The sequence below is a fragment of the Triticum aestivum genome, chromosome 6B, assembly GCF_018294505.1.
Source record: "Triticum aestivum cultivar Chinese Spring chromosome 6B, IWGSC CS RefSeq v2.1, whole genome shotgun sequence".
Lineage (NCBI taxonomy): Eukaryota > Viridiplantae > Streptophyta > Magnoliopsida > Poales > Poaceae > Triticum > Triticum aestivum.
The window spans coordinates 701878922-701894208 of record NC_057810.1 but is presented as its reverse complement, the minus strand read 5'-3'; the positions used below and the strand labels follow the sequence as shown (position 1 = coordinate 701894208).

The following is a 15287-nucleotide window of genomic DNA, read 5'->3' as shown; positions in this document are numbered from 1 at the left end:
CATTACGGTACGAGTAAAGTGACTTGCCGGTAACGAGATTGAACGAGGTATTGGGATACCGACGATCGAATCTCGGGCAAGTAACATATCGATAGACAAAGGGAATAGCGTACGGGATTGATTAAATCCTCGACATCGTGGTTCATCCGATGAGATCATCGTGGAGCATGTGGGAGCCAACATGGGTATCCAGATCCCGCTGTTGGTTATTGACCGGAGAGTCGTCTCGGTCATGTCTGCTTGTCTCCCGAACCCGTAGGGTCTACACACTTAAGGTTCGGTGACGCTAGGGTTATGAAGATATGTATATGCAGAAACCCGAATGTTGTTCGGAGTCCCGCATGAGATCCCGGACGTCACGAGGAGTTCCGGAATGGTCCGGAGGTAAAGAATTATATATAGGAAGTGCTATTTCGGGCATCGGGACAAGTTTCGGGGTTATCGGTATTGTACCGGGACCACCGGAAGGGTCCCAGGGGTCCATCGGGTGGGGCCACCTGTCCCGGGGGGCACATGGGCTGTAGGGAGTGCGCCTTGGCCTAGATGGGCCAAGGGCACCAGCCCCTATAGGCCCATGCGCCTAGGGTTTCCACCATGGAAGAGTCCATGTGGTGGAAGGCACCCCTAGGTGCCTTGGGGGGGAGGGAAACCTCCCCTTGGCCGCCGCCCCCCCTAGTAGATCTCATCTACTAGGGCCGGCGCCCCCCCCCCTTGGCACCCCTATATATAGTGGGGGGAGAGGAGGGATTTTATACCAGCCCCTGGCGCCTCCACCTCCCCCCGTTACGTCTCTCCCTCGTAGTCTCGGCGAAGCCCTGCTGCTGTGACGCCCTGCATCCACCACCACGCCGTCGTGCTGCTGGATCTTCATCAACCTCTCCTTCCCCCTTGCTGGATCAAGAAGGAGGAGACGTCTCCCGTCCCGTACGTGTGTTGAACGCGGAGGTGCCGTCCGTTCGGCGCTGGTCATCGGTGATTTGGATCACGTCGAGTACGACTACATCATCACCGTTCTTTTGAACGCTTCCGTGCGCGATCTACAAAGGTATGTAGATGCATCTAATCACTCGTTGCTAGATGAACTCCTAGATGATCTTGGTGAAACGAGTAGGAAATTTTTTGTTTTCTGCAACGTTCCCCAACAGTGGCATCATGAGCTAGGTCTATGCGTAGTTCTTCTTGCGCGAGTAGAACACAATTTGTTGTGGGCGTAGATTTGTCAACTTTCTTGCCGTTACTAGTCCTTTCTTGCTTCAGCGGTATTGTGGGATGAAGCGGCCCGGACCAACCTTACACGTACGCTTACGTGAGACCGGTTCCACCGACTAACATGCACTAGTTGCATAAGGTGGCTGGCGGGTGTCTGTCTCTCCTACTTTAGTTGGAGCGGAATCGATGAACAGGGTCCTTATGAAGGGTAAATAGAAGTTGACAAATCACGTTGTGGCTTTAACATAGGTAAGAAAACGTTCTTGCTAGAACCCTAATTCAGCCACGTAAAACTTGCAACAACAATTAGAGGACGTCTAACTTGTTTTTGCAGCAAGTGGTTTGTGATATGATATGGCCAAAGTTGTGATGAATGATGAATGATATATATGTGATGTATGAGATGTCCATGCTATTGTAATAGGAATCACGACTTGCATGTCGATGAGTATGACAACCGGCAGGAGCCATAGGAGTTGTCTTTATTCTTTTATATGACCTGCGTGTCATCAAGAAACGCCATGTAAATTACTTTACTTTATTGCTAAACGCGTTAGCCATAGTAGTAGAAGTAATAGTTGGCGAGCAACTTCATGGAGACACGATGATGGAGATCATGATGATGGAGATCATGATGATGGAGATCATGGTGTCAAGCCGGTGACAAGATGATCATGGAGCCCCAAGATGGAGATCAAAGGAGCTATGTGATATTGGCCATATCATGTCACGTTTATTACTTGATTGCATGTGATGTTTATCATGTTTTGCATCTTGTTTACTTAGAACGACGGTAGTAAATAAGGTGATCCCTCATACTAATTTCAAGAAGTGTTCCCCCTAACTGTGCACCGTTGCGACAGTTCGCTGTTTCAAAACACCACGTGATGATCGGGTGTTTTATTCAGACGTTCACATACAACGGGTGTAAGACAGATTTACACATGCAAACACTTAGGTTGACTTGACGAGCCTAGCATGTACAGACATGGCCTCGGAACACGGAAGACCGAAAGGTCGAGCATGAGTCGTATAGAAGATACGATCAACATGAAGATGTTCACCGATGTTGACTAGTCCGTCTCACGTGATGATCGGACACGGTCTAGTTTAACTCGGATCATGTAATACTTAGATGACTAGAGGGATGTCTAATCTAAGTGGGAGTTCATTAATAATTTGATTAGTTGAACTTAATTATCATGAACTTAGTCTAAATATTTTACAATATGTCTTGTAGATTAAATGGCCAACGTAGTCCTCAACTTCAACGCGTTCCTAGAGAAAACCAAGCTGAAAGACGATGGCAGCAACTATACGGACTGGGTCCGGAACCTGAGGATCATCCTCATAGCTGCCAAGAAAGATTATGTCCTACAAGCACCGCTTGGTGACGCACCCGTTCTTCCTGCAGAACAAGATGTTATGAACGCTTGGCAGGCACGTTTCGATGACTACTCCCTCGTTCAGTGCGGCATGCTTTACAGCCTAGAGCCGGGGCTCCAAAAGCGTTTTGAGAGACATGGAGCATATGAGATGTTCGAAGAGCTGAAAATGGTTTTCCAAGCTCATGCCCGGGTCGAGAGATATGAAGTCTCCGACAAATTCTTCAGCTGTAAGATGGAGGAAAACAGTTCTGTCAGTGAGCACATACTCACTATGTCTGGGTTGCATAACCGCTTGACTCAGCTGGGAGTTAATCTCCCGGATGATGCGGTCATTGACAGAATCCTCCAGTCGCTTCCACCAAGCTACAAGAGCTTTGTGATGAACTTCAATATGCAGGGGATGGAAAAGACCATTCCTGAAGTATTTGCTATGCTGAAATCAGCAGAGGTAGAAGTCAGGAAGGAACATCAAGTGTTGATGGTCAATAAAACCACTAAGTTCAAGAAAGGCAAGGGTAAAAAGAACTTCAAGAAGGACGGCAAGGAGGTTGCCGCGCCCGGCAAGCAAGCTGCCGGGAAGAAGCCAAAGAATGGACCCAAGCCCGAGACTGAGTGCTTTTATTGCAAGGGAAGCGGTCACTGGAAGCGGAACTGCCCTAAGTACTTAGCGGATAAGAAGGCCGGCAAAACAAAAGGTATATGTGATATACATGTAATTGATGTGTACCTTACTAGTGCCCGTAGTAGCTCCTGGGTATTTGATACCGGTGCAGTTGCTCACATTTGTAACTCAAAGCAGGGGCTGCGGAATAAGCGGAAACTGGCAAAGGACGAGGTGACGATGCGCGTCGGGAATGGTTCCAAGGTCAATGTGATCGCCGTCGGCACGCTACCTCTGCATCTCCCTTCGGGATTAGTTTTAAACCTTAATAATTGTTATTTAGTGCCAGCTTTGAGCATGAACATTGTATCAGGATCTCGTTTAATTCGAGATGGCTACTCTTTTAAATCTGAGAATAATGGTTGTTCCATTTTTATGAGAGATATGTTTTATGGTCATGCTCCTATGGTGAATGGTTTATTCTTTATGAATCTCGAACGTGATGCTACACATGTTCATAATGTGAGTACCAAAAGAAGTAAGGTTGATAATGATAGTCCCACATACCTGTGGCACTGCCGCCTTGGTCACATAGGTGTCAAACGCATGAAGAAGCTCCATGCTGATGGACTTTTAGAGTCTCTTGATTATGAATCATTTGACACATGCGAACCATGCCTTATGGGTAAAATGACCAAGACTCCGTTCTCAGGAACAATGGAGCGAGCAACCGACTTATTGGAAATCATACATACTGATGTGTGCGGTCCAATGAGTGTTGAGGCTCGCGGTGGCTATCGTTATGTTCTCACCCTCACTGATGATTTAAGTAGGTATGGGTATATCTACTTAATGAAACACAAGTCTGAAACCTTTGAAAAGTTCAAGGAATTTCAGAGTGAGGTTGAAAATCAACGTGACAGGAAAATCAAGTTTCTACGATCAGATCGTGGAGGAGAATACTTGAGTCACGAGTTTGGGGCACACTTAAGAAAATGTGGAATAGTTTCACAACTCACGCCGCCTGGAACACCTCAGCGTAATGGTGTGTCCGAACGTCGTAATCGCACTCTGTTAGATATGGTGCGATCTATGATGTCTCTTACCGATTTACCGCTTTCTTTTTGGGGCTATGCTTTAGAGACTGCCGCATTCACTTTAAATAGGGCTCCGTCGAAATCCGTTGAGACGACACCGTATGAATTGTGGTTTGGGAAGAAACCTAAGCTGTCGTTTCTAAAAGTTTGGGGATGCGATGCTTATGTCAAGAAACTTCAACCTGAAAAGCTCGAACCCAAGTCGGAAAAATGCGTCTTCATAGGATACCCAAAAGAAACTATTGGGTACACCTTCTACCTCAGATCCGAAGGCAAGATCTTTGTTGCCAAGAATGGGTCCTTTCTGGAGAAAGAGTTTCTCTCGAAAGAAGTAAGTGGGAGGAAAGTAGAGCTTGATGAAGTATTACCTCTTGAACCGGAAAATGGCGCAACTCAAGAAAATGTTCCTGAGGTGCCTGCACCGACTAGAGAGGAAGTTGATGACAATGATCAAGATACTTCTGATCAAGCCCCTACTGAAATTCGAAGGTCCACAAGGACACGTTCCGCACCGGAGTGGTACGGCAACCCTGTCTTGGAAATCATGTTGTTAGACAACGGTGAACCTTCGAACTATGAAGAAGCGATGGCGGGCCCGGATTCCGACAAATGGCTGGAAGCCATGAAATCCGAGATAGGATCCATGTATGAAAACAAAGTATGGACTTTGACTGACTTGCCCGTTGAGCGGCGAGCCATAGAAAATAAATGGATCTTTAAGAAGAAGACATACGCGGATGGTAATGTGACCATCTTTAAAGCTCGGCTTGTCGCTAAGGGTTATCGACAAGTTCAAGGGGTTGACTACGATGAGACTTTCTCACCGGTAGCGAAGCTGAAGTCCGTCCGAATCATGTTAGCAATTGCCGCATTCTATGATTACGAAATATGGCAAATGGACGTCAAAACGGCATTCCTTAATGGTTTCCTTAAGGAAGAATTGTATATGATACAGCCGGAAGGTTTTGTCGATCCTAAGAATGCTGACAAAGTGTGCAAGCTCCAACGCTCGATTTATGGGCTGGTGCAAGCATCTCGGAGTTGGAACATTCGCTTTGATGAGATGATCAAAGCGTTTGGGTTTACACAGACTTATGGAGAAGCCTGCGTTTACAAGAAAGTGAGTGGGAGCTCTGTAGCATTTCTCATATTATATGTAGATGACATACTTTTGATGGGAAATGATATAGAACTCTTGGACAGCATCAAGGCCTACTTGAATAAAAGTTTTTCAATGAAGGACCTTGGAGAAGCTGCTTATATATTAGGCATCAAAATCTATAGAGATAGATCGAGACGCCTCATAGGTCTTTCACAAAGCACATACCTTGATAAGATATTGAAGAAGTTCAATATGGATCAATCCAAGAAGGGGTTCTTGCCTGTGTTACAAGGTGTGAAATTGAGCTCAGCTCAATGTCCGACCACGGCAGAAGATATAGAAGAGATGAGCGTCATCCCCTATGCCTCAGCCATAGGTTCTATTATGTATGCCATGCTGTGTACCAGACCTGATGTTAACCTTGCCGTCAGTTTGGTAGGAAGGTACCAAAGTAATCCCGGCAAGGAACACTGGACAGCGGTCAAGAATATCCTGAAGTACCTGAAAAGGACTAAGGAAATGTTTCTCGTTTATGGAGGTGACGAAGAGCTCGTCGTAAAGGGTTACGTCGACGCTAGCTTCGACACAGATCTGGATGACTCTAAGTCACAAACCGGATACGTGTATATTTTGAATGGTGGGGCAGTAAGCTGGTGCAGTTGCAAGCAAAGCGTCGTGGCGGGATCTACATGTGAAGCGGAGTACATGGCAGCCTCGGAGGCAGCACATGAAGCAATATGGGTGAAGGAGTTCATCACCGACCTAGGAGTCATACCCAATGCGTCGGGGCCGATCAAGCTCTTCTGTGACAACACTGGAGCTATTGCACTTGCCAAGGAGCCCAGGTTTCACAAGAAGACAAGGCACATCAAGCGTCGCTTCAACTCCATTCGTGAAAATGTTCAAGATGGAGACATAGAGATTTGTAAAGTACATACGGACCTGAATATAGCAGATCCGTTGACTAAACCTCTCCCTAGAGCAAAACATGATCAACACCAGAATTCTATGGGTGTTCGATTCATCACAATGTAACTAGATTATTGACTCTAGTGCAAGTGGGAGACTGTTGGAAATATGCCCTAGAGGCAATAATAAAAGAATTATTATTATATTTCCTTGTTCATGATAATTGTCTTTATTCATGCTATAATTGTGTTATCCGGAAATCGTAATACATGTGTGAATAACAGACACCGACATGTCCCTAGTGAGCCTCTAGTTGACTAGCTCGTTGATCAACAGATAGTCATGGTTTCCTGACTATGGACACTGGATGTCATTGATAACGAGATCACATCATTAGGAGAATGATGTGATGGACAAGACCCAATCCTAAACATAGCACAAGATCGTATAGTTCGTTTGCTAGAGTTTTCCAATGTCAAGTATCTTTTCCTTAGACCATGAGATCGTGTAACTCCCGGATACCGTAGGAGTGCTTTGGGTATGCCAAACGTCACAACGTAACTGGGTGACTATAAAGGTAGACTACGGGTATCTCCGAAAGTGTCTGTTGGGTGACATGGATCAAGACTGGGATTTGTCACTCCGTATGACGGAGAGGTATCACTGGGCCCACTCGGTAATGCATCATCATAATGAGCTCAGAGTGACCAAGTGTCTGGTCACGGGATCATGCATTACGGTACGAGTAAAGTGACTTGCCGGTAACGAGATGAACGAGGTATTGGGATACCGACGATCGAATCTCGGGCAAGTAACATATCGATAGACAAAGGGAATAGCGTACGGGATTGATTAAATCCTCGACATCGTGGTTCATCCGATGAGATCATCGTGGAGCATGTGGGAGCCAACATGGGTATCCAGATCCCGCTGTTGGTTATTGACCGGAGAGTCGTCTCGGTCATGTCTGCTTGTCTCCCGAACCCGTAGGGTCTACACACTTAAGGTTCGGTGACGCTAGGGTTATGAAGATATGTATATGCAGAAACCCGAATGTTGTTCGGAGTCCCGTATGAGATCCCGGACATCACGAGGAGTTCCGGAATGGTCCGGAGGTAAAGAATTATATATAGGAAGTGCTATTTCGGGCATCGGGACAAGTTTCGGGGTTATCGGTATTGTACCGGGACCACCGGAAGGGTCCCGGGGGTCCACCGGGTGGGGCCACCTGTCCCGGGGGGCCACATGGGCTGTAGGGAGTGCGCCTTGGCCTAGATGGGCCAAGGGCACCAGCCCCTATAGGCCCATGCGCCTAGGGTTTCCACCATGGAAGAGTCCATGTGGTGGAAGGCACCCCTAGGTGCCTTGGGGGGGAGGGAAACCTCCCCTTGGCCGCCGCCCCCTAGTAGATCTCATCTACTAGGGCCGGCGCCCCCCCTTGGCACCCCTATATATAGTGGGGGGAGAGGAGGGATTTTATACCAGCCCCTGGCGCCTCCACCTCCCCCCGTTACGTCTCTCCCTCGTAGTCTCGGCGAAGCCCTGCTGCTGTGACGCCCTGCATCCACCACCACGCCGTCGTGCTGCTGGATCTTCATCAACCTCTCCTTTCCCCTTGCTGGATCAAGAAGGAGGAGACGTCTCCCGTCCCGTACGTGTGTTGAACGCGGAGGTGCCGTCCGTTCGGCGCTGGTCATCGGTGATTTGGATCACATCGAGTACGACTACATCATCACCGTTCTTTTGAACGCTTCCGTGCGCGATCTACAAAGGTATGTAGATGCATCTAATCACTCGTTGCTAGATGAACTCCTAGATGATCTTGGTGAAACGAGTAGGAAAATTTTTGTTTTCTGCAACGTTCCCCAACATAGACATCAAGCTCTTTTCTGGTGCCGGAATAGGGTCCCGATTGGTTTTTGGTTGCTACAGAGGCTTGCGGCAGCGGAACTCCCGATCTATCTTCTGTTCTGGAAGTTTTAGTGTATGTAGGTATATATGGGTGTAGAGGGCACGTCGGTGGACCTTCGAGTTGCTCACGAGGTAGGGGGCACGCCCAGGGGGGCGCGCCCTCCACCCTCATGGACAGCCCGGGACTCCCCTGGCGTGCACTCCAAGCCCATCAGGTTGGTTTCCTTCCAAATTAACTTCTCCAGTTGATTTCGTTCCGTTTTGACTCCGTCTGATATTCCTTTTCCTCTAAACACTGAAATAGGCATAAAACAGCAAATCTGGGCTGGGCCTCCGGTTAATAGGTTAGTCCCAAAAATAATATAAAAGTGGATAATAAAGCCCAATATTGCCTAAAACAGTAGATAAAGTAGCATGGAGCAATAAAAAATTATAGATACGTTGGAGACGTATCAGTGGCACCCCCAACACTCCTAGTTACGTGAGATGGGGTGGGAGGGGTGCTCAGCCCCTTAGTGGGCTGATGTGCCCTCTCACCTTGGCCCATAAGGCCCCCCAACGCTTGCCGGGGCCTCCGAAACCCCTTTCAGACACGCTGGTCATCACCTGGTACCCCCGGAATAATTCCGGACTCCAATACGCTTCGTCCAATATACCGATCTTCACCTCCGGACCATTCCGGAGCTCCTCGTCATGTCCGGGATCTTATCCGGGACTCCGAACAACCTTCGGTAACCACATACTATTTCCCATAACAACTATAGCGTCATCGAACCTTAAGTGTGTAGACCCTACGGGTTCGAGAACCATGCAGACATGACCGAGACGTTCTCCAGTCAATAACCAACAGCGGGATCTGGATACCCATGTTGGCTCCCACATGTTCCACGATGATCTCATCGGATGAACAACGATGTCAAGGATTCAAGCAATCCCGTATGCAATTCCCTTTGTCAATCGGTATGTTACTTGCCCGAGATTTGATCGTCGGTATCCCAATACCTCGTTCAATCTCGGTACCGGCAAGTCACTTTACTCATTCCGTAATGCATGATCCCATGACTAACTACTTAGTCACATTGAGCTCATTATGAAGATGCATTACCGAGTGGGCCCAGAGATACCTCTCTGTCACACGGAGTGACAAATCCCAGTCTCGATTCGTGCCAACCCAACAGACACGTTCGGAGATACCTGTAGTGCACCTTTATAGCCACCTAGTTACGTTGTGACGTTTGGTACACCCGAAGCATTCCTACGGTATCCGGGAGTTGCACAATCTCATGGTCTAAGGAAATGATACTTGACATTAGAAAAGCTTTAGCAAACGAACTACATGATCTTGTGCTATGCTTAGGATTGGGTCTTGTCCATCACATCATTCTCCTAATGATGTGATCCCGTTATCAATGACATCCAATGTCCATGGTCAGGAAACCATAACCATCTATTGATCAACGATCTAGTCAACTAGAGGCTCACTAGGGACATGTTGTGGTCTATATATTCACACATGTATTACGGTTTCCAGTTAATACAATTATAGCCTGAACAATAGACAATTATCATGAACAAGGAAATACAATAATAATCATTTTATTATTGCCTCTAGGGCATATTTCCAACAGTTAGTTACGGAATGATGCATTACGTAACGAGTAAAGAGACTTGCCGGTAACGAGATTGAACTAGGTATTGGATACCGACGATCGAATCTCGGGCAAGTAACATACCGATGACAAAGGGAACAACGTATGTTGTTATGCGGTTTGACCGATAAATATCTTCATAGAATATGTAGGAGCCAATATGAGCATCCAGGTTCCGCTATTGGTTATTGACCGGAAACAATTCTAGGTCATGTCTACATAGTTCTCGAACCCGTAGGGTCTGCACGCTTAAGGTTTCGATGACAGTTATATTATGAGTTTATGAGTTTTGATGTACCGAAGTTTGTTCGGAGTCACGGATGAGATTACAGACATGACGAGGAGTCTCGAAATGGTCGAGATATAAAGATTGATATATTGGAAGCCTATATTTGGATATCGGAAGTGTTCCGGGTGAAATCGGGATTTTACCGGAGTACCGGGAGGTTACCGGAACCCCCCAGGGGCTTAATGGGCCTAAATGGGCCCTAGTGGAGAGGAAGAGAGGAGGCAAGGGCTGGGCCGCGCGCCCCTCCCCCCTAGTCCGAATAGCACAAGGAGAGGGGGCGCCCTCCCCCCTTTCCTTCCTCTCTCCCTCCTCCTTCCCCCCTTCTCCTACTCCAACTAGGAAAGAAGGGAGTCCTACTCCCGGTGGGAGTAGGACTCCCCTTGGCGCGCCCCTCCTTGGCCGGCCGCCCCCTCCCCCTTGGCTCCTATATATACGGGGGCAAGGGGGCACCTCTAGACACAACAATTGATCCCTTGGATCTCTTAGCCGTGTGCGGTGCCCCCCTCCACCATAGTCTACCTCAATAATATCATAGCGGTGCTTAGGCGAAGCCCTGCGACGGTAGAACATCAAGATCGTCACCACGCCATCATGCTGACGGAACTCTCCCTCGACACTCGGCTGGATCGGAGTTCGAGGGACGTCATCGAGCTGAACGTGTGCTAGAACTCGGAGGTGTCGTAGTTTCGGTGCTTGATCGGTCGGGTCGTGAAGACGTACGACTACATCAACCACGTTGTTCTAACGCTTCCGCTTTCGGTCTACGAGGGTACGTGGACAACACTCTCCCCTCTCGTTGCTATGCATCACCATGATCTTGCGTGTGCGTAGGAATTTTTTTGGAATTACTACGTTCCCCAACAGTTGCTTGATTCCCAACTCATTAAACAATGATTCCAACCAAATAATTTTAGTAGTGGTGTTTCCTAGTGACCTGTATTCAGAAGTGCTGAAGCTGGCATCGGGACCGTCGCCTAGCATCTCCATCTGCTAATCACAGGCAGCGATCTGGGTGAAGAGTTCATCGACGGTGATGGAGGTTTGGACAACCCTGATAGCCACTATGACGGGATCATTGTCCAGATCGAGACCTGCGAGGACGTAGTCCACCATCTCGGATCAAAGAATGACCGTCCTGCTGGAGCGAGCTCGTCTCCTAGATTTTTCATCCTGGTGATGTACGAGGTACTGGACATGGCGCCTTTCTTCATGCTGGTGATGTTAATTCTCAAATTCGTAATTTGAGATTGCGACTGCGAGGCAAACAAAGTGGTAATGGTACTCCATAGATCAAAAGTAGCCTCCTTACTCACAACTTGGGCGAGAATCTCTTTTGACAAAGAGTTTGGGAGATGGCTAAGGACTTGTTGGTCCTTTGAAAGCCACGAGGCGTAGAGAGGATTGGGCACCATGACCATGGTTTTGTCCGCCTGATGTTGCTCCATTATCTTTGGCGGCGCGGCGTCGGATCCATCCAGGAGGCCGGCTACCTGCGCTCCTCGCCGACCAGGCATCACCTGGGCCTTCCATAGGAGAAAATTTCCCTTAGTTTGCTTCTCGGCAGGTGGAGATCCAAGGTTGAGGGAGGTGGTCGAGGTGGAAGACATAGCGATCGATGAGAAAGGTTTTTTGGCGCTCGATAGGAAAAGCTTTTGGCTAGGTTGATGGGAAGAGGATGGCTCTATATACCATGTCAGATGGAAGTGTTCCTGCTCCTCCGTAGAGGAGCCGCGGGTTTATATTGATTGAGGGCAGGAACAACCCCTGTTGTGGCTTACACGTTAATACCAATCATTGTGATTCGATTGTTCTCTCGACATAGGCTTTAGCTCCGCTTTATAGATAAAGCTATGATCCATACAACCAGCATCCGAACTCCGAATCATGAACGATGGCTGGGGCAATAGCACAATCATGCCCAACAAACACAAGAGAGATAAGGAAAAAAAGCCACCTAGTGGCTGCCGACAAGCGGCCCTACGAAGACGAAAGTTGGCGTGTTGTAACCAGTAGTGTGTCCAGCATGAGCCCAAGTTGACTGCGGTCGCGCTGCCTAGAGAGCGGGAGCCAGTGTTCTAGAAAAGCAAGGAATTTAAAGGAGTCAGACGGCTGCCTCGAAAAGACCTATTCAATCACTATTTTATTATGTGTCGTCCAAAGAGTGCACGACATAGCCGCAAAGATAGGAAAGATAAGCCAGAATAAGCGGCAATGTCGCCCATGGTGTGTATCCCCGGTCTGGAGGAACTCCGCGAGGTCCAGGGCCTCCTAGTAGGGCCCCAGTGCTTTGCGGACGAACGTCCATAGGACCCGTGCCGCCGTACATGAGAATAATATGTGAGTCCCAGTCTTCGATACCTAACATAAGGGGCACAAGCCATCACACGGGCCATGCCGCTTAAGTACCTTAGTCCCTGAAGAGATGCGATCTCTTAGTAGTTGCCACACAAAAATTTTAATCTTCAGGGGCAAAGTGGCCTTCCGTAAAGTGGAAAGCCATGGGATGGTTGGCGAGAGCCGCCAAGACTTGATCTCTAAATCTAACAATAGGCGGCAGCCTTGCACCTTAGATCGGTGACAAACGGGAGCCGTCATCCCACTAAACAAAGCCTCGATTGAATGGACACTCACACGGAACTCATGGCCAGTGAGATTGGTACTCTCTCTATTCATCTAGTGGATCCTCTAACATCCTTAAGGGCTGTCACGAAGCTACAGTGAAATACGTGTGCAAAACGAAGAAAGGATGTCAGGGTTACTGTAACAACCATTGTGCGGATTTACTGTAGCATGTACAAAAATAAATCTAAAATATGTGAAGGAGGGATGCCACGGTTACTGTAGCTTACGTGACATCCCTTGAGGATGTTAGAGGATTCGTCCCTATATAGATCTAATGCATTCTTTGAAGCTAACTTTGATCAGACATGCAAGTTACACAAAGCATACCGTTAAATTTGCATGTGAAAAGAGCTATCGGTGATATAATTTTCACATTATACATCTCATACACTATTATTCTTATCTATAGTCAAAGGCAATCTCAAAAAATGTATTAAACCTAATTTTGAAAATTATAAATATATGTGTACAATAAGTTATTCTACACTCGTGCTTAGAAAAGCGCTACCGACGCAGTTTTCAAATAGCAACCACAGCTGTGTTTCTCTTGGAGGGGTTTCATTTTTATAATTGTCTGCAATAAACAAGTATTACAGGCTGTTTCTAAACTACATGCAATTTCTCATGGGGAGCAATATTTACAATCAATTAATCAGTGTGAATGTTGGTGAAAATTTGTGTAGGCAATTATAGTGAGAAATTAAAGGAGGGCAGATGTGCTCCTCCTCCTAATTAGCGACAACGGGTGTGACGAAATTAGCAAGGGTAATACTCTTCCTAAGAACTACATGCACAGAAGCAAACTTGTTTTGGATTGCGCTACGTTACTAGCTAAGTTATCCCAACTATGACCAGCTTAATTAACGGCGATCGGCGTGATGAAATCAGCAAGGGTAATACGCCTTGAGGTGCACTTGCAAGCATGGGGAGTCCTTCCAAACCCTAGCGTGCATCTTGAGCAGCTCCTTGGCCTTGGCCCTGGCCCGCTCGCCGGCGTCCACCTGTAGAACCAGCAGCAGCTTCGCTACCACCCCGACGGCCAGCATCTCCTGCAGCACGGCCGGAGTCGCCGAGTGCGTCGCCACGGCGTGCAGAGCGCGCACCGCGCTCTCGGTGGTGGTGAGTGACACCCGCATAACCTTCTTGGCCACGACGGCCAGCCCCGCCGGGTGCGCCACCAGGTCCGACCGCCCCTCCGCACAGCCGCAGAGATGGTCGATGGCCACCACCGCCAGCTCGGTGGGGTGCCGGCCCCCCTCGTCGAGGAGAAGCTCCACCAGCACAGTCATCGCGCCGGCCTCCACGGCCTTGACGCGGTTCCGGCCCCACGGACACAGCCGGCACAGCACGTTCAGCGCGGCCTTCACCGACTTGGCGGACACCCTGTCGGACACCACATGCACCACCTCCTGCACCACCTCGGGTCTCACCGCCATGAGACGCGCCGGCTCCATCACCGACACCATCGCCTTGAGCAGGATGATGCCGTAGCAGCGGGACCGGTAGCTCGGTCGCCGCAGCATGTACACCAGTGTGTCCAGGAAGTCTCCGTTTTTCTCGAGGATCCGGACCAGGCTCTTCTTGGACGGCTTGAGCGAGCAGATGACGCTGAGCGCGTCCTCCTCCGGCGAGCTGGTGGACGTCGGGGAATCCAGCGACAGTTCTAGCAAATCTTGAGCCGATTTAGACACGGTGGCGTGGTTCCTGACGACGGAGACGAGGAACTCGACGGCCCCGGGCGTGGCCTCGACGCAGCGCCTGTTGCGGTCGCTCTCGTCGACGATGGCTTTGATCTCCCGGAGCGCGGCCAGCTCCTTCTGCAGGCCCGCGCCGTGGCCCTCTTCGACGATCTCGGCGACGCGGCCGGCGTCGAGGGGCGGGCGCGGGGTGGGGAAGCGCTCGACGGCGTGCAGGGCGCACCAGGCCTGGGTGAGGCGGCGGAGCGTGTGGTTGGGCGTGGCCTCCCGGTCGGCCTCGGCGAGCTTTTGCTGCGTGACGGGGCAGGTGGCGTGGCCGTCGGAGAGCCAGCGCTCGATGCTGGAGCGGTCATAGGTGATGCCGGTGGCGAGCGTGACGGGGTCGCGCATGATCTCCAGCGAGATCGGGCACAGGAAGTACGGCGGCACCTCCACCGACGGCCCCTCCATCGCTGTATAACCGGTGAAGAAGCTAGCTCGCGAAAGATTGTTCGTGAAATGGATCTGTGGTGGAGAGCGAATGAAGAAGCTGACCAAGTTGCCGTAGAGTTGAACAAAGGGGAGAGGAAGCAGGTGCGCCTTTTATAGGAGTAGCGGGGAGGCGAAGAAGTCCACGCGTGTTCACAAGAGGTTAGAGATTAATTGCGTGGAATGACACAGTAATACGGATTGGATTGACTTGGGGCCGGGGTCGGTGTTGAGCTGGCCCCCGGCGCTGACCACGAGATGAGAGTGGCTCCACGTTTTGACTTTGTGATTCATCCTTCTATTGTCGACCTTTTCTTTGTCCTTCTGTTCTTCTCCTCCTTGCTG

General features: G+C 49.2%; 1 protein-coding gene across 1 annotated transcript; it reads right to left on the bottom strand.

The window, feature by feature from the left end:
• Positions 1 to 13338: 13338 nt before the first annotated feature.
• LOC123134993 (E3 ubiquitin-protein ligase PUB23) lies at positions 13339 to 15012 on the bottom strand. The gene has a single exon (XM_044554129.1). The coding sequence runs from the start codon at positions 14922 to 14924 to the stop codon at positions 13662 to 13664; it is 1263 nt and encodes a 420-aa protein (XP_044410064.1). The 5' UTR covers positions 14925 to 15012; the 3' UTR covers positions 13339 to 13661.
• Between the last annotated feature and the right edge of the window lie 275 nt (positions 15013 to 15287).